Source organism: Tiliqua scincoides, chromosome 1 (assembly GCF_035046505.1).
Source record: "Tiliqua scincoides isolate rTilSci1 chromosome 1, rTilSci1.hap2, whole genome shotgun sequence".
Classification (NCBI taxonomy): Eukaryota; Metazoa; Chordata; class Lepidosauria; order Squamata; family Scincidae; genus Tiliqua; species Tiliqua scincoides.
Window position 1 is genome coordinate 148,137,569 of NC_089821.1, and position 27,424 is coordinate 148,164,992.

Consider the following 27,424-nt stretch of genomic DNA (forward strand, 5'->3'; position numbering starts at 1 on the left):
GGCCTTGAAATTTGTGGAAGAACAAGACTTGCATTGAAATGGGAATGTGGTGTTTTGAGTTGCTACTCTGGCAGCATATGGGAAGATCTTCAGTTCCCTGAAGATCAATGGCATGGCTAGAGATGAATGTGGTATTATAGCACAATGCTATCAAATGGCTCAGGGCCTGGACCAAATCCCTGCACTGGCTCCCTTGCCTACCCCCCCATTGGCTACTGCCACTGGTCCTGAGGGGTTGGGTGTTAGTCTAGTTAGATGGATGCACTACAGGATGTGGGTTCCTGGTCATGGCCTGACCTGGTCTACTCTCAGTGCTGTTCCTGCCCTAGCATATCATCCTAATACTGCCAGTTCATTGTATTAAACACATGATTTTCTAAGGAATTGAATCCTGTGTTTTGCTAATGATTTTTCTCATTTCTCAAAATTAGCACTGCATCCCTGTACAGATGCTGCTGAGAGCACACATAGTGCACATTTGAGATGCCTGAAGTGCAAATACTTTACCATTAGAGGTATTTTTCTTGGGCTTTCTCAGTAACAATTCTATGGAAGTCAATATGGGAATTCTGTAAAGCTCTTTTCATATAGCTCTGCTCACCACTTCACCCAGTCTATTTGCATCCTATTTCTAAACAGGTTCATTTGAGTCCTTTTCTGGGTATTTCAACCATGGTTTGGACTGCTGTTTTTATAAACAGCCTCGGGCTTGGACTGCATGTGCAATAGAAAGCAAAGGTTGTGGAGTAAACCTCAGGGGTGGATCACATTCTTGTATTCTCCCATGTGCTTCAAAACCTCCATAAAACAGAAACACAGAAAGTAGGTGGCTAGGCTAGAAGCTTCCTTTATTAATGTGAGCAAGCGAGCAAATTGGTATCGCCACCAGCAGTCTCAAATGGTGCAGTCCTACCGCTTGTGTGTTCTGTAATTTTTTATTTTTCACACTTTAATACTGTCCTTCCTCCAAGGAACTCGGGATGGTGTACATAGTTCTTCCACTCCTGTTGCGTAGGTGAGGCTGAGAGATGTTGACTAGTCCATGGTCACCCAGAGAGCTTTAAGTCTTAGCAGAGAATTGAACATGAATCTTCCAGGTCTAAGTTCAACTCCCAAACCTCCACACCATCCTGGCTCTCAACTGTGTGCAGATTTAGCCCCTTGTCAAGTGTGTTTGCACTTTTGGCTCATGCTATGCAAACTTTAGATACAGTATGTGTCGTACAATATTGCATATCCAAATGTGTTTGTTTCTCTGAGTGATAGGTTTATATCCTAACCTGGTGAATGAGAAGCAGCTGTCAAAGTCCAAATAAATGACCTATACATGTCAACAGGTAGTTTGTCCATTGCTTGAGTTACTTTAAACAATTCTGGGGTATCTGAACTTTGCTGTCCAGTTTAATGTTTAACAGTTAGAAAAGCGAAAGCTCTTAAATTCTCTAAGAAGTGAAACTGAACAGAGTAATCTACACCATGTCTGAAAGACCAATTTGTCTCGCTGACTTCCAAAAACATGCTGAGAAGTCCCTTTCGAAGTCCGTGTATGATTACTACAGGTCTGGGGCGGATGATCAGCAGACATTGGCTGAAAACGTTGCTGCTTTTTCAAGGTAAGAAATGGCACAGAAGTTAAGAATAGGAGTGAAAAATGTTGAGCTCTGAAATTTGTGATGCTGTTAAGCTGAAGTGAAAATATCCATTAACCTGATAGTGAGACACTGTTTCCAGGACTTGTAATGAGTCATACCTAGCAATTGCTCGCCTCTCTGTCATGATGCTTCTGAGGTTACTGTACAAAGGCATTTCCAGCAAAACTGATTGAACTTTGGTTGTGAATCTCGCACTTTGTCACGTAACTACAGAACTGCAAGAGCTGTGGCACTGGAGCACAATGTTCCAACAGTACTGCTGTGCTGAAAAAGTAAGTAATTAAGCCAGTTCTGTTGAGTGCACCTACTTAAGACCTGTGTTTGTATGGCAAATATGACATGATGGTTAGGCTATCTTATATCACTGACGTAGAAAATTGGAGCAACTTAAGCTACAATCATATATGCACTTTCCTGGGAGTAAGGTATATTGAGCATAATGGGACTTGCAGGCAGACATGCATAGGATTGCACTATTAGTGCTATTTTATCTCGGCTCATGTTTATTACAGGTGAAAACCCAGAAGCTCCCTGATTTGCTCCTATTCTTCAGTAGCTAAGGTTGCAGATAGGAACGACAGTCTAAAACGTATCTTGACATGGTCTCCACTCTTGTGTAATCCTATGCGTTACAATCCCCCTCATTGCCACAGCAGTCGGCTCTACGCATTACACCCCTCGGCTTCCAATGACATTTCCTTAATCTGGTGCCAGGTTGCTAGGAAGGACCTAAATGTGCAAGTCTGTATGGTCTCTTTATGCTTCAGAATATCCCAGAATAAGACAGATTTCAGACAAAAGCTGAAATTTTGCCATGCCTGCTTAACCTTGTTGCTAAACAAGTAAATGCACCTTTAAGGAGGGCTTATCCAACCAATAACTGCTTACCTGAGACAGCTTATTTTAACCAGGCTTAAACACAGGTATTCAGGAGAAGTGCCCAGTGCTATTCCTTATCCTTCTAGTTTACAGAAATACTGTGGCGTAGATGAGGGGAAGGTCAAAAAGTAGCCACTTCTACTGGCACATTGTATCCCTTTTCTCTCAAGCAAACTGCTTGTTCTTAAAAGTTGATTTCTATATAAGAAGCGATGGAAGGGGGTCTATTTTATAGTCAAGGCCCAACGGGCTTATTCCACTTTTGAAAGTGAATTACATAAATTACCATACTTAGCCCTAAAATAGCTGTACCGTTGGAGTTTCTCTGACATTACAAACGAAAAGTTGCAGGGAATAAGTGCATGCTTTTCTGGGTCGTCCCCCCATCTTGCTTGCAGTATTGAAATGTTTAATGGTTCACAGATCTCCATGGGCCTCAACTTTACTAGTTCCAAGCCCTACTGAGATCTTTGAAGGGTAAAATGACTTCTGGTAGCAAAAGGTTTCATTGCTAGCCCTGCCTTGGATTGTTTAAGACGCAAGAACAGGTGCTATATTCAAGCTGGTCTTGTCCCAATTCTAAATCTGAGCTGGGAAAACTATAGAATGTTTAATTTTTAAAAAGGTTCAGCAGATGAGTTGATGGTGCTTCACCTCCTCTCTGAGCACTTCCTGGCATAATCACAACATTGACCACAACTGTACCATTGTGGTATTTCTCAGAAACTCTAATTTCAGTTAAAAGCTTGAAGATAATGGATTAAGTCTGTCAAATTTATAGCAGTCTAATCATGATTTTCTGTGTGCCTTCCTTCCATCATGTGTTTCATCAGTGGCTGGCCTCAGTGATATGATGTAGTAAATGAACCGTTATGAGAAATGAGCTCACCTATGATTGGCATGTTGGTTGATACACTATTGCTCCAGTGTTCCTTCATATACTTTTCCTAATATTCAAGCCATTAGATTTAAGTTAATATGAACTGGGAGGTTTAGAGGTTAGGGTTGCACATGCAGATTAAGCAGTACCTTTTTGCCTGGATGGTTTCCACTGAAGTGAGTTAGGTGAAGCACTTCAAGAAGGCCCTTGTTCACCTTCATCTGTTATCACTTAACCATGTGGCATTATTGGATTGCATGTGGGATTTTTTGGACAGGGAGGATAAAAACATGCAAGAACCTTAAAAATGCCATTGGCAAGCATTATAGGTTCATTCATAATTTAGCAACTAGGGTGTAGAACCTTGGGCCTTCTGGTCATCTGAAGCTTCAAGGCTTTGATGATGCTCTGGCTAGTGAACCTGATGCTTGCTGTCAAAGTGGTCTGCACGTAGCACCTTTTCCACTTGCTTTCATCAGTGCAGACCTCTGCTTGGGCTTCCTTGGCATATAGTAATACATTCTTCTTGTATATTGACCTTAAGGGTATCATTGCTGTACAAGAAACACAATAGGTGACAACCGGCATGGAGACACAGATGAGATCCTTAAGACAAATTGACCCTCTTGACCACTTCCTTTGTATTTGGTGGTTGAAAAAATAATCCCAAAGGTGATGCCAGTGTTTTTGTAACAATTTGTTAATATTGTTTTGAAATTATAATGATCAAGAGATGATCAACTTGTTTTATCATCTCCAAGTTAGTGTCAAGCAAGCTACAAAAAGATTGACCTCCAACACTTCTGTTCTTGACAGGTAAAATTATCATCCAAAGTCACATTCAGCCAGATCACTTATTAGAAAATAGATTTTTTGACAAGGTCGTGGTGCCTGTGGCCTGATGACACTCTAGGAAATCAATTTGAAATATCTTCTTTCAGTATTTTAATTTAGAGTGGGAGAAAATAATCAAACATCTGATAATCAGTTCTGACACCTTGTATCCTTGACTTTCCAAAAGACTTTGGAAAGCATACTGTCCTTCACTGATAAATGCAGGACCAATGACAGCTTGTTTACAAAAGTTGATCACACAAAAGCATGTCATTGCTTCCCTGCAGCTGGGTGCGAACAAGGCCATTGCATTGTGACTTATCCAGCTTCAGGGTGATGCGAAGAAGGATACAAAGTTCCAAACAGCCAATTACAGAAACCAAAAATGTATGGTTAAGCTGTGAAGGAAAATGAACACCTATGGTGAGCAGATGTTGGTGATGCTATGGTTTATTAACCTGTGTCTCATCTAAGGAATGGTTATCATTCCACTTATTGTGTGTTACATTAAAGCTTAGAGATAGCACAAGCCAACACTACAAAGGAGACCATAGGTGAAAGGGGTTTATGGGAGAAGTCTAGTCCAGCAGGTACAGCATGATGCAACTGTCCACCTCAAGTGAGTGTAATGCGTGTTTAGTTCCAGACATAATGTTGGTTATTGTGAGATTGTTCCATATCCTTGCATGGTTGGAACTTTACCATGCAAGTCTCCACTTGTTGGGTCTTCCCCAGTTGCCTCTTCCATTCCTGAGCCACCACCTCAAGCTCTAGCACCCACACACAATACTTGTATCTTAGCTTCTACACACCTTGACTGTCATTTGTCTTTACACCTGATTCAGATTATAGGTTATTCTCCACCCTTGTGAGTTAAGCTTCGGGGTGCTTCTGAAGCTCAGATGCCAAGTTGGAGAGAGCCGAACCTAGGAGCTAAAGAATGGGACCTGATAGGAAAGGGTCAGAGAACTGCACCTGGATGATCAGGCAAAGAGCTAGTGGCATCTGGGGATAGAATCTGGGTATTGTGTAAATAGAAGTTAATGATGTAAGCAGAAAAATAGCCTAGGCTTCCCTTATGTCTGGCTTCTCACTGTGACGTTCTGCTCCTTGCCCTCATCACAACGTAAAACGGAGGCTAAAATGGGAAACTTCAGGCCAAATCTTGAGGCCTCACAGCCCTGCTTTGATCTGTATGTGTTCTCTCTCTCTCTTTCTGCAAAGAGATGTTTCAGTGTTTCTGCTATCGTAATCAAAACCAACAAGTGAGCAGGAAGGGGCTAACACAAACCAGAAGCCAGTATGCTTCGCCATGGTCCAACACTGTAGTGAGACAAGGAGTCAAAACTCATTATTGCTGTAGGGCAGCAGTTTCCACACTGTCTCGAAGAGTTTGGACCACTGTAAGTCCTTGTGGGTGCAGCGGGGGTGGGGCAAGGCAGCGACATGATCCCCAGGGTTGCACTGCTGAGGAGGGCTGCCGGGACTGGGATGCACTCACCAGTACCTGCAGCAGCCTGTTGGGGGTGCGGGGAGCCTTGCACGAGCGTCTGCAGGGCTCCCCAGCTTGTTAGAAGTGAAGGTGGAGCGATCACTCTCCACTGCTGGTTTTGCGCAACTTTGTGGAAGCTTTGTGGCTGAGCGGGGATTTGAACCTGTGGTTTCCAGGTCTAAGTTCAACACCAGAGCCACACACCATCCTGGCTCTGCTTTTTGTTTTCATTTTTCGGGGTGCAACACTGCATTTATTCTTTTCCAATTTCTTCTTCTGCCAGCTAGCTCAAGGATTTTCAACCTTTTTTCATCTCACAGCACATTGACAAGACACTAAAATTGTCAAGGCACACCATCAGGTTTTTGACAATTCACAAGGCGCACCATGCTGCCAGTGAGGGGCACTCACAGCCCTCATTGGCCCTACTAATAAATGACCTTCCCCCAAATTCCTGTGGCACACCTGTGAACCACTCACAGCACACTAGTATGCCATAGCACAGTGGTTGAAATTGGCTGATTTAGTTAGTTCCACTTACCATACTGTATGTTCCTGTTGGTACTTCTTTCAAAGCTTGCTCCAGGTCAGCAATACAAGCAGTAACAGGTAAGGAAGAGGCCAGCAACATAATTCGAACTAAGAACATGGTTTTGTTTAGAGGTAGAAGATTGGGAGCAGTGCGTGCAGGACCTTCCCACTGGGAGATGATTTGCACAGACTAAGAAGCAGATCCTGGGCTTGAAGCTTTGGGAACTCAAATAGAGCTGCACTGGGTCACCTGAGCAGATACTGAGCCAATTGGTGGGGCTTCAAATGCTGCCTGGGTGGCACTTCTGGACAATATAATTCAGGCTGGCATTCCTTCAATAGCTGTGTTGCTTTGGTAATGTAGCGCATAAGATGCAAGAACCTGGCTGTGATAATCCTGTTCAAGACCCCCTGACTTCTGAGAGTATTTGCATTTCATAATATAAATTGCTTTCACTTACATATTGCTTCTCATTTATATATACCTGACAATAGTTGATGATTTTGCCTTGGCAATCTTTCCTTGACAGGTTCACAGGATTCCCATCCAAATGTTGATATTACTCACACCAGATAGCATGAACTGAAAACCAAGTCAGAATTGGACACCGAATGATTGTGTTTGCACTTCAGATCTTGTGCACTGAGTAAATGATTCTTAATTTGATCATGGTCATTCGATAGCTGAGTTCTCAATCTCCATCTGTGCCAGGTTAAAGCTGTACCCCCGGATGCTGAGGAATGTGTCTGATCTGGATTTGTCAACTTGTATCTTGGGGCAGAGAATCAGCATGCCAATCTGTGTCGCAGCCACTGCTATGCAGCGCATGGCTCACGCAGATGGGGAGACTGCGACCGCCAGAGGTAAGCTGCGACAATGGAAAGCCCTCCTAAAAGACAATGGTGTTGGATAAAAAATAATTCAACCAAGTGTTTGCAATGTGTGTTTCATGGATTAAGAAACCGCATTTTCTCTGTCTGCTTACTGCAAATGAAACTTAAGAGTGAAGCAAGTTGGGAAGGGGGGAGACATTAGTCATGAAGGGTTTAATTAGTATAAAATACCTTGGTTGCTTTCCAAGTGACGTATTGTGTAGCAGGCCAAGTAAAGACGGGGCTTGTTGACTCAGGCCTCACTGATGACTAAGCAAGCATACAAGCTAGCAATGACTTCCAGTTCTGCACTTGGAACAGATTGGTGCTTATTAAATAATTTAATTGATTTCTGCCCTTGTTAGAGCATGGCAACTGAAGATATTACATTTTAATGTAAGAATTCAGTAACATCTCCCTTAGCAGTGACTCCTTAAGTACTGATTTGTTGCAGCATGTGCCATCCTGAGATTTCTTTCTCCTTTATTAGTAAATACATGTGTAGGAACAAAATCCAGGACATAAAATCCACAAGCACAAAAAGGGGGAAGGAAAAGGAAAAAAATAGTAACGTAAATTGAATGTATAAGAATTACGTTATTTAGACATAAACCTCTGAGATGCTTTCAAATGTTCAAAAAATAGCTGTCCGTAGTCACCATCTATATACCATGCACTCAATCTTGATAAGGTTAAAAAGGGGCACTTGTTCTTCCAGTGTTGTAATACAAATTCTCTAGCTATAGTAAGGGCACAAAGAGTCTATTTCCACAGTCCTGCAGTTAACCTCCATCATATGGGCAGATCAAAACATATCAGCATTTTCTGCAATATAGAGTAATTGACTAATGTGACTAATAATGTTATGAAAAGGTAATATCACTATGCAAGATCATGTTATGTGTGTAAGGGCCCAATCCTATCCCCAGCCACTGCACCATGGTACAGCAGTGCTGAATCGACCACCGCTGCATCCTGAGAGGCTGAGGAAGCAGCCAGAGGTCTCTTCAGAGTAACTGGTTCCTTATTCCATGTAGAGCCCTAGGAGCCCTGATGGGTCTATTCAGAGCTGCACCAACTATTTAGCTGGTACAGTATGGAGGAGACCTGTGTTGGGCTCTGTGGCCTGGGAGTGAAGATAGGATTCAGTGGCAGTCTCTGCCACTCCCCCCGCCCCTGTCCTGAACCTAAGCTGCCTACCTAGTTTCCCTCCTCTGCCCGGTTCTTCCTCCTCCCCCTCTTCACCCATACAGGAATGCCTACATGCTGCCCAGCAGGGAACTTACCTGCTCTTGCTTGCCATGCGTGCCTGCTCCTGCTTGTCCTTCCGCCAGCTTGGAGGCCCAGCGCTGACTGGCCTCTCCACCAGCGCTTCTCCTCTCCCAGCTAATGCAATGTGCCTTATGGCAGGTTTGCGACAGCCAGTCCTGGGTCAGTATGTGGGCCCCCAGCGCTGCCCCAGCGTAGGATCAGGCTGTAAAGGATGATCCAGCTAAATTACAATGCCAACAGTTGGATTTCTTAATCAGTTCCTTGGTATGCAGGTGTCCAGTAGACTCTAAAAATATTTGTTGAATTAGTAGTCATTTGGTATCCATAGCTGTTGCAGTAATAGTAGTAAAACCCACTTTCTATTGATATAAGAAAGGCAGAACCAACTCGGTATTCCCTCTGCCTAAGGCTTTGAATGTTATTTTTATTAAGTGACGTCAAACAAATATTGCAAAGTTCTTTTTCTGCATTGATTCAATATGTATTTCTAAATATATATTGAATCAATGCAGAAAAAGAACCCTGCAATATTTGTATTTCTATGTATTTATATATAAATAAATATATTTATGCCAAGTTCCTTTCCAAGTTTCTTTTCAAGGTTTTTTCACTTCCAAGTATCCTTTACAAGTTTCTTCTCCACGTTTCTACTCCACATTTCTCTTCCATGTTTCTTATCATGGTTTTTTCCAAGTTTCTTTTCCAAACTTCTTTTCACATTTTTTTTCACGTTTCCTTTCCAAGTTTCTTTTCATGATTTTTTCCAAGCTGCTTTTCCAAGTTTCTTTTCACGGTTTAGTCACATTTCTTTCACGGTTTTTCCACGTTTCCTTTCCACATTGCTTATCATTATTTTTTCCAAGTTTCTTTTCATTTTTCCAAGCTTCTTTTCACGTTTCTTTTCAGGATTTATCCAAGCTTCTTTCCAAGCTTATTCCCCAAGTTTTTCACACTTCTTTTTCACGCTTCTTCTCACATGAAACGTTCCTTTAAAAAAGGAGCGTGAAAATAAGCTTGGAAAAAATCATGAAAAGAAACGTGGAAAAACTGAACAGAAACGTGAAAAGAAACTTGGAAATATCTTGGAACTTTTCCAAGTTTCTTTTCACGTTTTGTTTCACATTTTTTCCCCATGTCTCTTTTCCATGTTTTCACAGTTTTTGCAAGTTTCTTTTCACGCTTCTTTTCACACTTCTTTTCACGTTTATCCACATTTCTTTTCATGTTTCTTTTCCATGTTTGTTTTGTACGTTTGTTTTCATGTTTTTCACAGTTTTGTCATGTTTCTTTTCATGTTTCTTTTCCATGATTCTTCTCCGTTTATCATGATTTTTTCCAAATTTCTTTTCCCGTTTCTTTTCCTGTTTCTTTTCCAACCATGAAAAGAAACCTTTAAAAACCATGGAAAAGAAACGGGAAAAGAAATGGGAAAAGAAACGGGTAAAAAATCATGAAAAATCATTTTTTCAAAGTTTTTTTGAGTTTCTTTTCTCGTTTATGTTGCAAGTTTGTTTTCATGTTTATTTTCATGGTTTTTTTCACTTTTCTTTTCAGGTTTATCCATGTTTCTTTTTAGGTTATCCACGTTTGTTTTCACATTTTTTCCAGTCTTTTCAGTCTCTTTTCACATCTCCTTTCACTTTTTTCCACCTTTGTTTTCCATGTTTGTTTTCATGGTTTTTTTACATTTCTTTTCCAAGATTCTTCTCCAAGTTTCTTATCATGTTTTCTTCCACGTTTCTTTTCACGTTTCTTTTCACATTTCTTATCCAAGATTCTTTTTACATTTCTTTTCCAACCATGAAAAGAAACCTTTAAAAACTGTGAAAGAAACCGGAAAAGAAACTGGGAAAAGAAACGTGAAAAAACCATGAAAAGAAACTGGGAAAAGTTCCAAGTTTGCAAGTTTCTTTTCCAAGTTTCTGTTCAGTTTTTGCAAGTTTCTTTTTCAAGTTTCTTTTCCACGTTTCATTTTTCAAGTTTCTTTTCATGTTTCTTTTCCATGTAAATATATATATATATATTTACAAATAAATAAGTGTGTGTGTGTGTATGTGTGTGTATTTCTAAATACATATTGAATCAATGCAAAAAAAGAATCTTACAATATTTGTTTGTAGGAGATTCAGAAGCAGATATTGCCACAGGACCAAATTTGGACACTCTCAGATGTTGTAATTGTAAATGTTGCTTTTCAGCCAGTGATAGCAGAACACTACCATGTAACAAAATTTGAACAAGATTGTGATTATCTGAATACTTAAATGTTAATTTTGGTGCAAGGATTTTAAAAATGCCACTATTTTTTGGAGTAGCATCAATAATTTAGCTACAATTTACATTATCCCATAGCATTAGATGCATTAGGCAATAGGATAAATACCATAAAATTTAAGAACTAAAGTTCTGGTATAAAAATACTGCCATTAGGATCAGCGCCTCTGAATTGTATAAGAAACATTAGAAATTAAACATAAACATGGTGGGTACAATGCCAGATCTTGACCAAGGAGAGCGGGGTTTAAACACTTACCAAGTGGCATTGGGTCAAGTCTCTCCTTTCTTGAAACCCAACATAACTCATAGTGTGAATAAATGTCAGTTACTTTTGTGTGCTGCCCTGAACATCTTGGAGAGAGAGTAGGAGATGAAAGTACTCCTACAGAACCAAGTGTACAGCCAACTTCAAAGAATATCCTCATTGGCGCACCTTGTACCTTGACACCCCTCTCTCTGTATTCCCTGGTTTTCCTACCTGGGAAACTTTTTCGGGCAAGCACCAGCAGGACTACAATCAGGGTGGGGCCAGTGGATGCAATGCTCCACCCAAAAGTGCAATACCCACACTAGGCTATCTGATATGACCCAGCCAACATTGCAGGGCTTGTTTTTAGAATAGAAAAATGTCAGGTTAGAAAATTTGAGGTAGGATCCATCTGTGTCCCCCACAAAGGTGGAAGTGCTATTGGCTTGCAGAGCTGCTCAGCCTTCTTGCCCCAAATCCCCTGCTCAGGTTAGATTTCTCGAGGTGTCTTTTGTACTTCTATGTGAGTCTGGGGGAAAAAAGTGCTTTAAGCTACTATTACCCTGAGCATGGCAGAGTCCTTAGAGTCGATAAGAGGAAACTTGAGGAAGTTCTTATTGAAGTTAGGTGATCATTGTAAGAAGGGAAAAGCTTCCAAGTTTAAAAAGAGCTGTTCATATTCAGCACATGTTTCTTTTTCATGCTAATAATTCATATACATCAAAACTATGCATAGACATTTGAGCTTTGTGGCAGGGTGTTCAAAACTTCTCTTAGTTATAAAGAAAGCATTAGCATGAATTTTTGCATGAATTTTTTGCAAGGCCTGTCTTGAAGGACTGTAGCCCTGGGTAGCTTGTGTCTGTGTCGGTTTCTCAGAAGAGCAGGCTCTCAACTTTTAGCTTGTCTCATGCTGAAGCGCCCAGCATCTGGAGTGGTGACATGCTCCCTGCTGTGCCAAGCATTGCAATGCAGCAACTTGCCTGAACTTGATAGCACCTGGCATGCAGGTGCAACTGTGCAGCCCACCAGAAGTACGTAGTTTGGCAGTGACACAATTACATCATTACATGCACTGCTGATTGCTTCTGGGGACTGCCATTTGGGGCCGTTCAGAGCTGCAGCCATGCAGGAGGACCAATCTTCTGCCAAACACGGCTCCTGTCTTGCCAGAGACTCAGGCAGCACATCCATCACCCCCTCCCCAGGCCGTGGCACCTAAGCAATCCACCTTAGCAACCTCTGCTTAGCAATGCCACTGGCTTGTCTAATCAAGCTCCTGATGCAACCTGGGGTGAAATGCAGCCTTAGTGTGCCCTTTCACTTAACCATTTCTGCCATAAGAGAGCTTCATGCCCTCTGAGTTTTTTTTATATCTTAGACCAGTGTTCTTCAGCCTGTGAGTTACAACCCCTCTGGCAGATGCAATGCTTCTTGAGGGGGTGTCTTGGGGGCTAGAGGGGTACCTGTGCTTCCCGAAGGCTACTCTGAGGACCTTTAGGCAGGGAGCCAGTCAGTGAGGCAATGCCACCTTCACCTGCTAGAGCATGACCCCACCTCCAGCAGTGGGAGGCGATTGGTTGGGGCAATGCATGCTCAATAGCAGAATGGAAGCCAGCGTGTCCACCCCCTTGATGAGTTGCCAAAAGACAGAGTGAGATAGGAAGTGAAACAGAATAAGTATTCCATCCTGGCTCTGTTAGTCTGCTACAACAAGAAGTTTGGTGCCCCCTAAAAGACAAACCAATTTTATTTCAATATCAACTTTTGTGTATTACAATTTGCTTCATCAGATCCTGTTGTCTGTCTGGCTATCTAGAAATTTCAAATGCCTTTTTCTAGCTCCCTCTTGTGGTCAGCTGAAGCCACAGCACCGTACCATAATTTGAGATGCTGCTGAACCACTGACATAGGAACAATCGTCATCAGTTCTGACTCCATGCTTTAGACCAGGGATAGGCAACCAACTGATAGAAGTGAGCTACTTAACAAAATGACTAACTGCCGAAAATCTACTGTGATGTATGAACTAGTAAAAATAGGATTTTTGTTATTTGCATACCTTTTTAAAGCAGATTAAAGATAAATGATGTTTGAGTAGTGGAACCTGGTGTGAAAAAGTGCCAAGACTAGAGTGTATTATCTCAGACACTCCTTTCTGTCTGTCTGTCTCTCTCAACGTACGTTGAGTTTTTGGAGCCAGGCTGCTCCAAAGACTGGGAAAGAACAAAGAGAAGCTTTCTTTGTGCAAACATATAGTTCGGATACTAGAGGAATATATGGGGAGGCTCCATCTAGCATGGAGGTGGATGTATAACTTGATCCACCAACAGGTTGCGAATACACAAGAAACATTAACTGTGGAAGCCACTGCCTCTAGAGAGGTGACATCTCAGGGGGAGTCAGAAATGAATGCAAAGCTCTGCTATGAAATGCCAAAACAAACATAACAGTCATAATAACCTCTGCCATGCCTGCTACCTAGCCCAGTCACCAGGTCTTTGGGGTGTGTGAATGAGCTGAAGCGTACAATCTGTTTGCCTTCTAAGCACCCAGGAGAAATACCAGGATCAGGTATTTCACTGATAGGGGCCAAGGAGATACCCAATTAAAGAGTGATGCCTGAAATGCACTGCACTCTGCACACACTCAGAGGCAACTTCATTTTATTCTCATATGTCTGGCATCTAAAAACATGTCCCTAATAAGCCCTGGTTTAAATTATATGCAAAAACAGAACCCAGAATAGTGACAAAGTAGCCCACACAGTAGTGGTAAAAGCAAAATGATTTTTCCCTTTTTCACCCAGGATCTTCTTACAAAAACACAAGCAACCCAGAAAGCAATACAGAATAACTCATCCTGGCTCCTGGACTACACTACACATGCACACACTCATCCCAAAGCAGCAGAAGTAAATAACATGGAATAGGGATCTCAGAGTGAACAGACGAGGAAAAAAACAGAAACCTTTCTGAATTATAGCAGGCACAAACGCTCACCCAGAGAAGCCAGCCACAACCTTGTGTACCAAATGGAGAGGGAGAAGAAAGCACAAGTTCCACTCTCAAGTGACCAGCTGCTGGCCAATCAGCTGCAGAGAAGGCAGCTGCAGCCCTTTGCTGTGAGCTACCCAAAACAGGCATACAAGCTACCAGTAGCTATCCAAACAGATTCACAAGCCACTGGTTGACTACCCATGCTTAGATGCTGAAGCAAATACTGTCATCAGCAGTTTGAATGCTATGTTGCTCCCAGAGACAAGGTGACTTGGCACTGACACCCCTCCTCTGCCATTTTCCAGAGAGACGCAACACAGAGGAAAGAAGCTTGATTGTTACATGGTCTCCACTTGCAAGTGGTGAGAAGTTCTGCAGGCAGCATGACGGATCAGAAAGCTCCAGAGACTTTTAGTATCCCTGAAGGAGTAGCTCTGCTTGCCACAGATATTTGAAGTGATCAGAGTAGAAGCAAGCGGGTGCTTCTGAAGTAGACAGAAGAGATCTCCCGAGGGGATGGTGGTTGGGGGAGGTGTATGGAGGCTGAACTTGCAAAATGGTGCTAGTGAAGTGCCCTACTTGAAAGAACTGCCTTGGCAGGATAGACATTCACAGGGTGGTTTGCTGCTGTTTCATTTTGCCACAGGGAGAAGGAAGATGCTCAGGCATAGCCAGGGAAAATATGTATTTTGCTTATTGCTGAAACCTCCATAGAGAGGCAGATTAGTTGAATGTTGCAGTGCACAACTCCCCCTCCATTGCCTTCAGGTTACACTGACTTCAGGTAATGCAGTTGTGAGGGATTGAACTTGAAATTTTTTTTTGCATACAGAGACTGCAGCCTTTGAATCCTCCCATAATAAAAGTTGTACTCAATATCATGTTGTAGCAGAGCTTGCTAGGTTGCAGGAATAAAAAAAATTAAACCAAAACACCGCCACAGATTCCAGGTTATGGTGTAGAAACATCTCAGTTCAGTCTTAATTTCCTGCATCTGATATAAGATTTGCCTTGACTATGCCTCATGCTCATTCTGAAAGCCAATTGCAATGTTAATAACCCCCATATGACAGGTTGCCAAAAATGTTCACGTTAGTGGATCCACTCACCGTGTGGATATCTGAGAGCAGGGAGTCTGTGTCCCAAGTGGCCTTGAGGAATGTGCTTGGCTTGGAAGATCTGGATTTGTGTGTTGCAGGTGAGAGAATTTCAAATGCTGCAGCCCGTTTGAAGCCGCTGCTGTGTAGAAGCATTTCCAGATGTTGTCTATGTGAAGCCTAGAATAAGAGTGTCTGCCATATATAAAGCAGCCTGCATAAACATGCTTATTTGGGAATTACTTCAGGGAATAGTGCTATCCATTAAGCACATGTTCCACTTGGTGGAGCTCTAATACCTTTAATGGAGTACAGTAATCCTAACTGACATAAGGGTTAGTATAATGGCAGTCACTTGGGACGGATAGTTGAGCTTTAATGCACACAAATGATTTATGTTTGACAGAGAGAAGAAGCTTATATTTAAAAAGTTGGTCTTAAAAAGTGACATAATTGCATGGTTGGGATAATGGAGAGCAGGAAATGAATGCAGAGATGTCTTACACTATGTTCACATCCCAGGGATCACATGGTCAAATTTAGTGGCCTTCCATGACAGGGCTCTGATGCTGGAAATGTGTGTTACATGGATAGTTACTACCCCTGTAAAGCATATTCTCTGTGAATGTCTGCACCCTTGGCTCAGTGCTGTCATAAACCTTTTCCCTCCATGCTGCAGATGATCAGAAGTTTTGTAGATCAGAAATGTGATGAACTCCCACAGATTTGGGAGGGATATTTGAGAACATTCCCTGTGCCCAAGTATGGGTAGTATGATAGTTTGGTAGAAAAGCATGAGTTGGGAATCCTGAATGCTCTGGTGACTCAATATAAGCTAAATTGCATCTTGACTTGGAAAATTGAGCTTTACATGTACAACACTTAACAAGGAGATGTTCTCTAATCCTCATTGTTATGCAATTAGATTGTCAAGTGAAGGTTCAGCCCAATCTAGTGCCTTTGTTGTATAAACAGACACTCCCTTGGATGCACAGGCAACTGGAGATAGATTGCCTCTTTTTTGCATCAAGAGCCTCTTTGTTGTGTAAGCAGACATTCCGCTGCTGCAGGCTATGGGAGTCCTGACTGCCTCAATAAAAGCCTCTTTGTTGTCCTTTGACCACCGTTGTATATGAGGACCATCATTAAGCAGAAGGTTGTTAAGTGACACATGCTTGTACTTTGAACAAAGCACTGAAAACTAATTGGGATGGAAACCCTGTTACTTGCTGGGGGGGGGCAGGTTTCCAGAAAGGACACAAAGCAGAGAAGAACTGAAACCACCTGCCTAAATATGTGTCCCATTTAGCATTTTAGTTGGAGCTTGCATTGAAAACTACCTACCTGTGTGCAGTCAAAAGGAACCCTTGAATTCCCCTACTGAAGTGCGCAGTGCCTCTTGGCATACAAGCCCTGCTTTGCTACTTCAAACCCAGGTCTATCTACTGCCCCAGCATTGTATTTTCAGAACCCACCAGTCAGATGCTTCTGGGAGGTTCATGAGCAGGTTGTGGCCATCCCTTGTTGATGCCTTGTGTCTTGTAATTGCCAGGAAGGTTCCATTTTGCCATCATGGTTAATAGTCCATGTTGATGGATAGATAGGCTTTGTTGATGGCCTAAAACTCACTATTAAGAAGAAACCATTGTGTGTTAACTTCCATTGTTTTGACCTGCCAGTTGGAACTCACTCATGTGTACCAGAGATACCTTCCATAAGATCTGTGTTGCAACTAGCTTCCTCTTAAGTTCAGGGAGCTTAAAAATACAATATGGGGGTGACTTGATTAAATCACACTCATTGTCCTAAAATGTGCCTGGAAGGTGATGAGAGAAACCAGTTAACCAGGCAAGGCAGGACTGTTCTTCTAGCAACCTGTCCCACATGGAAGTGGAATGTTGTGTGTCAGGATCATAGATTTCTCACAAAGGGTAGAAGTGTGGCAACTATACTTGCTTTTGTGTATAATGATCTGGTCAGGGCAGGAGGGCAGGAGGTCTGGTCTAGAGGGTAGAGCCTCGGTTAGCCCAAAGATAACATCAGAAGGTCGCCAGTTCAAGCGACCGGCAGCTCCCTGAACGGCTGAGAATGGCGAGACCTTGAAGCAGCTGACAAACCAAGCTGAGTGATTCCACCTGCTCTTGGTGTGAGCAAGAAGTGTCTTGGCTGCCCTCCATGTGAGAGATGGGCTTGTCAGCCTGCATGGGAGAACTGGAGACCAGAAGTGAGACCAAACCAGGAAGATCCATCTGAAATGTTGCTGGTTCTTGAAAGAGAGAACCTCTATAATTGTAAAAATCCCCTTGAGGGATTTAGAAACGCCTGCCTATGTAAACCGCCTTGAATAAAGTCAGAGGATTAATCGGATGACCAGAAAGGTGGTATATAAATACCTAGTTATTGTTATTATTAATGGAGTGCTAGAATTTGCAAAGGGAGCTCCTTCAAGACCTCTGTATGTCTGCCTACAAGAAATTGTTAGATGGGTGTTGGCTGAGATCAAAGTTAAAGCTAAGGAAGGGGTAACTAGCCAACAGTAAATCTGAAATGATTAGATACTTTATAGAAGAGGAATTATCTGAATGACCACAAAGCAAACTGAAAGCCATTCCTTAACACAGCAATTCAGCTACTATAAAGGTGAAAGGACCACTGGAAAGGTCAAGGAATTTGCACCCTGTAAAAGAAACTGGTGGCACTAGATGTCACTGATGGGGGTCCTTTCGTCTGTTGTGGATGAGCCATTAACTTATTTCTTTGTCTGCAGCTTGCAGGTCAATGGGAACAGGGATGATGCTGAGTTCATGGGCCACATCCTCCATAGAAGAAGTTGCGCAAGCAGCTCCCGAAGCTGTTCGTTGGTTGCAGCTCTATATCTATAAGGATCGTGAGGTGACTAGGTCCCTGGTACAGCGTGCAGAGAAGTCTGGCTACAAAGGCATCTTTCTGACAGTAGACACACCATTCCTTGGTAAACGCTTAGATGATGTACGCAACAAATTCCAGCTCCCTCCACATCTCAGGTACTTACTGGTCTTGGCCACTTGGCAGCATCCTTCCATGGTTACGGCTTGGTGCTGTCATACAACCACCACAGCCAGGATGGTGCAGTGGTTCCAGAGTTGGACTTAAACCTGGAAGGTCCATCATGTTTTCAACAACTGCCAGCTAGGTGCTTCTAGAAATTCTTTTTGCCTCCCATCCTGGGAATTGATATTCCAAGGTATCCTATGTCTGACAACGGAAGATCTATTTAGCATGATGAATAGTTGTTGCTAGGTGTTACCTCCTCCATGGATTGATGCAATCAATCCCTTTTTAAAGTCACCTAAGTCAGTGGCATTCCCAGAGCTTATGGCAGCAAATTTCTTAATTTAGTTATGTGTTGTATGAAGCATTTATCTTTTAGAACCGTATCAAGTTATTTTTCCTAGTTAATGATCACAAGACAGGCTCAGCTGTGTAGGGTACACTTCTTCACACTATTATAGAGAAATTGGTAGGTGTGGCTCAAAAAAGGCTCCATGAAGGAAATATAAAGCAGTGGCTTTTTGGGGGGAAGGGGATTGAGATTTCAGTATACTGATCATAAGTGTGAGTTGACTGAGTGGCTGGAGTTAAAAATTGCCTTGTCCAACAGAGTTTTCAGAAGCATTTTTCCCCTTTAGAATGAAAAACTTTGAAACAAACGATCTGGCATTTTCTTCTGAGAAGGGCTATGGAGAAAACAGTGGCCTGTCTGTTTATGTAGCAGAGGCAATTGATCCATCGATCAACTGGGAGGATATAAAATGGCTCCGAGGACTGACTTCATTGCCAATTGTTGCTAAAGGCATCCTCCGAGGTTTGTTCAGCTTGAGTTAAATGTAACTGCTGCGGTTTATTGGAGGAGACTTATGCACAGAGGGTCACTTAAGAGAATGGAGAAGCTCTCTTGGACCACAGACAAAAACTAACCTTTTGATTTGCTTCATTTTGATACAAATTACAGTAGGACCTCTTTGGCTTGGAAGATACAAATGAACACTCACTGAAACTTAGCGGCTACACTATTCCCCTCAATGAAGAGCAGCATGAGAACTAGAATAGGGCCTGTGGGTTCAGCAAGTTCAGCCCTTGGAAGATGACTGTTGCCCATTTGTATATTGGGAGAAAAATGCGGCCCTCTTCCTCCAGGTACAGGGCAGTTCCCACAAGCAGCAGTGCCCAATATAAAGCATTTTTGTGTGTGCTGCTCCCCCACTTACCAAGCAGCTATGATGACAAGCAACCGCGGTGAGCCCAGGGTTTGATGGTACTGCGCACAAAGCATAGCGTCCAGAAATAGGTGGTAGTGATGTGATGACATCACCAGCTGCTTCCAGGAAGCCCATTTTGGGCTCTTTGTACCCAGGGTGAGCAGGCTGTACCCAGCAGTGCTCCACTTGCCATGCTACGGAGTGAGCTGGCGCTGGTGGTGCAGAGCCCCTCCAAAACACAAGGCCCAATTTGGTCCAATTGGCTGAATTGCCCTGTCTGGACCTGTCCAGGTGTGTGACTTGCTAAAAAGCACATTTATTTATTTCCCGCCTTTCCTATGCCAAAGCAAATGCCCATTTTAAGAACTATCTCGACTGTCCCTTTTAACATACTGGAGATCATGGTCGCCAGCAGGCTGCTATCCTGTATGCATTTTCCTGGGAGTAAATGCTGTTGAGCACAATGGGACTACCTCTGAGTAGACATGCATAGGCTTGAACTGTGAATGAGTGCAGTTAAAGGCACACTTAATCTTTTGAATCATTTTTCCATAGAGTGGTGATTTTAGGAGATGGGGACTGGAGGGACATTGGCTTGTATGAAGTGCAAAGATTAACACATTTCAGGTCCAGAAATATAAATAAATATAAGCACTGGCACTAGTGCTCTCTTCCTTTTAAAAAGTAAATCTTTTAAACAGTTCTTAGAATCCAGTTGCAAGCAAATGTCATTTCTGAGAGCAGATGTGACAGGAAATGGAAATGTCTGAACTCGTTCAAACCACAGTACATACAGGCCCAAATTTGCCTCTGGATTGCACGTGCTATGTGGAATTATGAGCCCTCTTCCTTTTTGTATTTGCTGTAATTAATCAAAAGCCATTTGAAACTCATGACATGATTCCATTAAGCATGTGGAAGATTACTGTAAACATATTAAATACCGTCGTCTGCAATAAATTTCTCAGCAAGTGGCTTGGCTTTGATGGAGAGGTAGATCAATGGGATGAATAGAAACCAGCCCTTTGGAAGAGGGTACTAAAGATCTTTCAAAACGATAGAAATGATGCTCATGGACTTGGGAGACAAGAGAAGGGTTACTTTTAACAAGGTTCAAAGTGTCACACTTTAATTATCAAGCTGCTGAATTGTCCTCATGCAACATTCCTCTGAAAAGCTGGTTTTGATTGTGTGTTATTTTAAGAGTTTGAGGGATGTAGACATTTTCACAATGACAGCTGTCTTGAGTTGTGTATGGTCAAGGCCTCATGTTTTTTTCTTCTTCTTCCCAGCTGACGATGCTAGAGAAGCAGTGAAGCATGGCGTAAATGCAATCCTGGTGTCAAATCATGGCGCACGCCAGTTGGATGGTGTTCCAGCCACTGTGAGTATTGATGAAACAATTCTGGGAAACAATTCAAAGGCTGATGCAAGAGCGAAAGCAACTAAGCAGTTAGTGTTTTTTAGGACAAGCGAGCACATGTCCCTTTTCAAAGTGCTTGAGCTCTGGCATTGTACACATGCCTGATTAGCCTTTGGTTTGCTCTGTTTTTGGACAACCTGTTGAAAGCTTCAGGATGTACTTGCACTGTATTGGCTTTTACGCTTGGGGCATGTGGCTCCCAGCTGTAGACTTTTAAGGACCTAATAAGCTCTGCCCAGAGCATAATCAAGAGCAGTGCTAGGCCTTGGGGATTGTTTTACTGTGCTTGTCTGAATTATCATGTTTATGGCACATGAAGCCAATCTGCCTAACTATAGTAATAGCTAACATGGATGAAAAAGAGGCAGTACTGAAATCCCGCTTTGGTTGGCTTTCTTTCAATATGATTAAATAAAGCAGAACTTTTCAAGTAGGTTGTGCAGAAGAGAGACAATCGTAAATGTTACACATTTTCCCTATTGCTTCTGACTCTTTCTGTCCTTAGATTTTATGTTGCCTTTTAGGAAAAAAAATATTTTTTAAAAAAATGCTTTGAAGCACAATCCCTAAATCAGCTAAAATGGTAAATTAAAGTACTGAGTAATTAATGGTTCTTGGTGGGGGGAGGACACCTCCTGATTTGGTCATGGATTTAGTTGTGTATCCAAGAAAGCTTAGTCATGACTAAGTTCCATTGAAATTAATGGAACATGTTAATCGTTCTCTTTGGTTTAATAGGTACTTAGTCATGACTAACTTTCTTTTGGATACATATTTTTGCTATATCATTTATCCTTTAATAACAATTTGGGATGTGATAAGTAGGGCGATCAGCAGCCTAGTACAATGGACTCTGGGCTTTCTGTTTCCACACTACTGTTATGCTTAAAGAGAAATTTTTGTATCTTGTAAGATGGGGAAAAACTCCTGATGTGAAGGTAGTTGGTGAAATGCCTTGTTGGAGGAAGGGCAGCATGCAGGGGCAGAGAAAGAAAATAATTTATTTCTAAATCATCCTGGTCTACGGGAGATGCAGACCAAATGACTAGAGCAGTGAATTTCAAGCTTTTTAATCTCATGGCACATTGACAAGGTGCTAAAATTGTCAAGACCCACCATCAGTTTTTTTGATAATGCATACCATGCTGCTGGTGGGGGGTTCACATCCCCATTGGTCCTATAATAAATGACCCTCGCACAAATGCTTGGGACACACCTGTGGACTGTTTGCGGCACATCAATGTGCCATGGCACACTGGTTGAAAATTGCTAGACTAGAGAGTCAAATCAATGAATGCTCATGTATAACTAATGTGTGCATGCTTTATCTGGAGTGCTCCCTGGGGCATTTGGTGGGCTGCTGTGAGATACAGGAAGCTGGACTAGTTGGGCCTATGACCTGATCCAGTGCGGCTGTTCTTATGTTCTTATGTCCAGGGTGTGGAACCCACTCATTTTGGGGGAGGTTTCTTCTTTGAAAATAAGGACTATATTATAAAGTGTGCATAGGTTAGAAAGCTTTTTTTAAAAATGGCACTGGTTAGAGCAGTGATTTTCCACTTTCTAACAACATGGCACATTGGTGTGCCGCAAATGGTTCACAGGTGTGCCATGGGAGTTTGGGGGTAGGCAATTTATTAGTAGGTCCGTTGGGTTTGTGAGCCCCCTGCTGGCTGCGTAGTATGCCTTGTTAACAGTCAAAAGGCTGATAACGTACCTTGAAAATGTTAGTGTTTGTCAGTGTGTCAGGAGATTGAAAAAGTTTGAAAATAATTGGGTTAGAGTTTGCCATGTAATTCTCACATTATGGAGCATGGTAGCTTTGGAAAGAGCATAGTGTGCACCCAAATGGTAATCTGTCATACTGATTTGGGATTGTTTGCATTTCCTCATTGGTTGTCAGATTTAAGAAATTCATATCCTTTACTGCGTGAGTAAGTAAAACATCAGAGGTCCATGAAACAATATTTAAAGTGTGTGCAAATTAGCTTGCAAATTGCATAAGAAACAATTAAAACCCTATCACATAGCAGTTGTGGGCTGCCAGGCAGGGTTTTTGGCCCGACCCCTGATGGACCTGTTTCCATGGGTGCACTACAGTACATCCCAATGGAGCTGCTTCACGGAGCACAGGACAGAATCGCTTGCTTCCAGGGTTTTGCTACTTGCCTCAGTGGTAAGCTTAGCTAGCCTCCATTTCCTGCTGCTGAGAAGCGCTACAGTGCTGACATATTGTTCCTTGTGGCAGTGATTTTCCTGTAGGAGAGCAATTTGCCTGGCAGGAAGTTATAAAACAGAAGCAATTTTTGTGTCAGAAATTGCATAAATGAAATGTTCTAAATTTGGGGTTTGTCTGTCATTGTTCCTCCAAGCTTCATATGCTGCTTTCTTAGAGACTGGGACCCACTTGGAGATGGTGATTCTGCCTTCTCAGGGAGAAATGTGGTATTCTTCTCTAAACCACAGGGGTATGGTAGACTGTGAATATCATTTCTGAAGACTTCAGTAGTGGATTAAATATCCAGGATAATGTCTCTATGTGGCAGGCTGTTGTATGAAGCAGCGGTACACTGAGTCTAATACCATGGGTTCATCCAGCCCAGGATCCTCCAAACCACAGCCCATGGGCTGTATGTAATTCAGAAAAAGTTGTTCCTGCATGCTGCAGCACATTCCATTCCATGCTGCAGCTACCTTTTCAGTCGCTCGTCCCACAGACTTGTGCATGGCAGCTGCTTCCGATGCCCCCAGGCGCCTCTGCGCCCTGATTTCCTGGGGCAGCAGCTGCCTGGAGCAAAGCTATGCAGTGATACGGGCAAGAAAAAAGGTGGCTGCAGCATGGAACAGAAAGTGCCGCACTGTGCCTGGACAGCTTTTCCTGAATGCAGCAGGTCATGTTTTTGATCTAGCCCAATACTAGCCCAATACTGATCTAGCCCAATACTGCTGATCTAGCCTAATACTGTCCATTCTGGCAGAAACTCTCCAGGATATCATGCAAAGGCCTTTCCTAGCCTTGCTAGGAGAGATCCCTTTTTAAATGCCAGAAACGGAACCTGAGATTTTATGCATGTAAGGTATATGCGCTACCACTGAACTATGGCCCCTTCGAGTGTCATAATAAAAACAACTGTTTAGAATCTGATTGAGACACTTAAGTACTTGCAATCTGACAGGGCGGCTTAGGTTATTTTGCTTTTGAGAACAAGTCAGATCCAAATTGGCAAATGTCTCCTAGTGTCTGGTTACACACTGATGAAATGTGTGCTTTAATTATGGCTTCTGTCATAAGTAACAGCACTTGGCACATTCGGCCTGGATGTGCATACAGATGCGGAAGTGGAACCAAAGTATTTCTGGCAACAAAGCAAAACCTAAAGAGGAAAAACCGACCCCCTTTCATTGTGCGCCAGATGACTAGGAAACCTCAATCGGAATATACAAGTGAACTGAACCTGTGCGTAGTTATTCCCCCTGGCCACTGTGTTTGCCTTCAAAGAAATGACTCTTGCCCCTGCTTGTCTCATATAGCATCATTTTCCATGTGTGGAATGTCTGTGTGCTCTCTGATACATACTGTATTCTCTTGCATATCAATGTGTTTGGGTTTTGGGGAATTGTGACTGTCTGATTTAAGGCTTGGTTGGAGTTCATCTGGCAGAATTTGTGCCATGCTGGCCATCATAGTGCACAGTGTACAAACCAAGGTACTCTCATTAATCTTATTAAACCATTCAAGTGATCCTTGCTGCTAGGAGTGGGTATTTTGCCCTGTTCCGGAAATAACTCCTCAGAGGGGTTTAGATTTTGAGATTTGTCTCTGATGTGACTTGTCCATACACCATGTCAGTTTGTACGTGTTGTGTTTGCTTCACTGATTGCACAGTTCTGGGACAAGAAACCAGTCCTTTCCACAAAGAAACATTTTGACAGGGTGGGTAACTCAAAATAAGGAGTCCAAACGTTTTAAAAATTTATTATCTCACATTGCAGGAGGATAGATGGAATCAAGTGGCATGGGCTGGAATTCTATCTGAATTGCCCTTTATTAATCCTCTTCATCTTTTAGGGAAAAATATGCGTACTTTCTGCATTTCAATACTACAAATGACCCCACCACCACCACTGTTTATGTGGCAACAGCGTCAGTGAATTCTCACTTGTTGGATAGTAGTTGGTTCCTGTCATTAAAAAGTTCCTTACAGGCCCATGTTCATTCCCCCCCCCCCGCTTTCTGACATATACTTTCTTTGATGTTTTCTTTCTGACCTCCCTCAGCACATATTATTAGTTTCTTCTCTTCAGGATGACTTTTTTTAACCCCCATCCGTCTGCAGCCTCTTTTTAAAACTCCCAGACGTTCCAGAATGACATGTGATGCGGCACTGTTGGGAAATTGGTGATTCCCAGAGGATGTGCAAAACAGCTTTCTGCTTGTGCATGGGTCTCTCTCAGTGGTAGTAATTAGTGCTTATCTTTTTAAAATAACATTTGACCTTGCCTAACTTTTAATATTCATGTACAGCACATGAAAATAAAATCTAAGATTGAACTTTAGATTGTTCAAAAGTTAAGCTTTGGACCTAGTAAAGGGTTAACAGGCTGCCCTGATAAAGTGATACCATACATATATCCTCCCTTTGTTTGCAGATTGAGGTCCTGCCTGAAATAATAGAAGCTGTGGAAGGAAAGGTTGAGGTGTTCCTAGATGGTGGAGTCAGGAAAGGCACAGATGTCCTCAAGGCCCTTGCCCTTGGAGCCAAAGCGGTGTTTGTAGGAAGACCTATAATCTGGGGACTTGTCTATCAGGTAAAGAAGGAATTTGAAGCAACTGTGTTGGTTACTAGAAAGAAAGATCTACACATTCATGCTAGAGCAATGGTTCCCAAACTGTGGGCCGCGACCTGATTTTTGGTGGGTCATGAAACTGACAAACTGATAGCTGACAAGGAAAATGTATTCAGCCCTATGGAAACCAAAATGGAGCAGCATGTGTTTAGTTATGAGTAGGCAAATATGCCTTGGCCCACTTAGAAGAGAAGGCTGAGGGGAGTGCAGTGCCACCAGAATGGTCCCAATTCGATGTAACTTGGAGTTCAACACATTCTGAAAAAGGCAGCTCCTCCCATAGTAAAAAGGATAAAAACAGAGGCTTGAATGGGCTGGTCAAGTGAAACATTTGGTTTAGTCTTGTAAAGCTAGGTGAGTCCTGTCATTTTTAAAAGTGGGTCCTGGTGCTAAAAAGTTTGGGAACCACTGTTCTGAGGCTGCTATCTCCACCCCATATTGCCATGTTGAGTCATCGTTTGATTTTCAGCTAAAACTGCATAGCCTGTGTTTAAGTAATATGTCTATCTTAATCAGGGTGAAGAAGGTGTGAAACAGGTACTTCAGATATTGAAAGAAGAGTTCCAGTTAGCAATGGCGCTCTCTGGTAAGAGGCAAAATTGTGCTGGCTCAGTGACATAGCACCTGCTTTGCATGCAGAAGGTCCCAGTTTCAATCTCTGGCCTCTAGAGGAGAAGGCAGAGAAAAACAGCTGTCTGAAAGAGAGCTGCTTCCAGACTGTGTTGACAACGGTGGAGGCCCCTCCATAGGGGCAAAAGGGACTTGGCCCTTCCTTGAATAAAAGACTTCCCCCCCCCAACTCCAGACCACATCAGCTGCCACTGGTTGATTATACTGACCTAGATGAATGAGTGGTCTGAACTGAAATGAGGCCGTGTCTTCTGTTCTTTTTGTTTTATTGGGATGTATCATGAATAGCAGGGGTAGCAATGAAGTGAGTTTTCCACATTAGGATGTTATTTGCATTCACATTAAATGCCCACACCAGTCTGTGGCTGAAATCTGCTAAATTGTCCAGCTGGGTATGGTCTTCCCTGGCCTGTTGGGTCCACAGTGGGAAGCACTAGACTAGAAGAATGCAAAGCAGAGGCCTAGCGTAGCACAGTGGTTAAGAAAATGGTTCATGGTCCAGTTGCCAGTTCCAATCTGAACAAGTTAATATCATGGGTTTCAAGTCCTGTAAACACACTGAACACAGAGCAGCATCAAAGCCATCAGCCATAATAACAAAGGAAAAGCAAATAGCTAAGAAAATACACAGGAAAATAAAATAAACACAAAATAAAAGCGATTATACCAATCAGGCTTTCCTGGAGAGCATGTTTGAAAAAGGGCACCATCACAGAGAATTTGCTTTTCTCCAGATGCAGCTGGAGGAGGGCCTCTAATGTTGCTCTGAGAAGTGTGCAGGTTTGTATGGAAGGTGGTGGTCTTTGGCATAAGTTACTAGAGTGCCTATTTGGAGCAGAGAATTGTGGACTACACTGCTTTGTTTTTTTCCTCTTCATTTCTAGGCTGTTGGAATGTAGAAGCCATAGACAGAACGTTGGTACGGCGAGATCAATGGGCTCTCTCCAAAATCTAGTCATGTTTGGTGTCTCAGAGGGACTGTCAGTTTGACTGCAAATGATTTTCCCTTACCTATCAAAAAAAGGGATCTGCAAAGTGAATTTAAGCTTTCATTCCTCATTATTGCCCATGTGCCTTGTATTTGAAACTTATATTTTATTTTTTTTGCAAATACATCAAGGTATCATCATAATGTCTCATGTCATTGGTATTGGAAAGTTATAGAAATACTTTTAACAGTTTAAGACTTAGGATTCAATCCAGTCCTGGGCCAGTTCCAATCTCCTGTGCACTGCCTGGGAGATGGTTGTTG

The 27,424-nt window shown here is 42.5% G+C and overlaps 1 protein-coding gene across 1 annotated transcript; it reads left to right on the forward strand.

Moving 5' to 3' along the window:
• The first annotated feature begins 1,476 nt into the window (after positions 1-1,476).
• Positions 1,477-27,127, forward strand: HAO1 (hydroxyacid oxidase 1). Its single transcript, XM_066639111.1, has 8 exons — positions 1,477-1,613; positions 6,981-7,132; positions 17,801-18,056; positions 18,702-18,877; positions 20,564-20,655; positions 25,345-25,503; positions 26,059-26,128; positions 27,057-27,127. Exons 1-8 carry the CDS (start codon positions 1,477-1,479, stop codon positions 27,125-27,127), a joined length of 1,113 nt encoding a protein of 370 aa, XP_066495208.1.
• Positions 27,128-27,424: the final 297 nt, after the last annotated feature.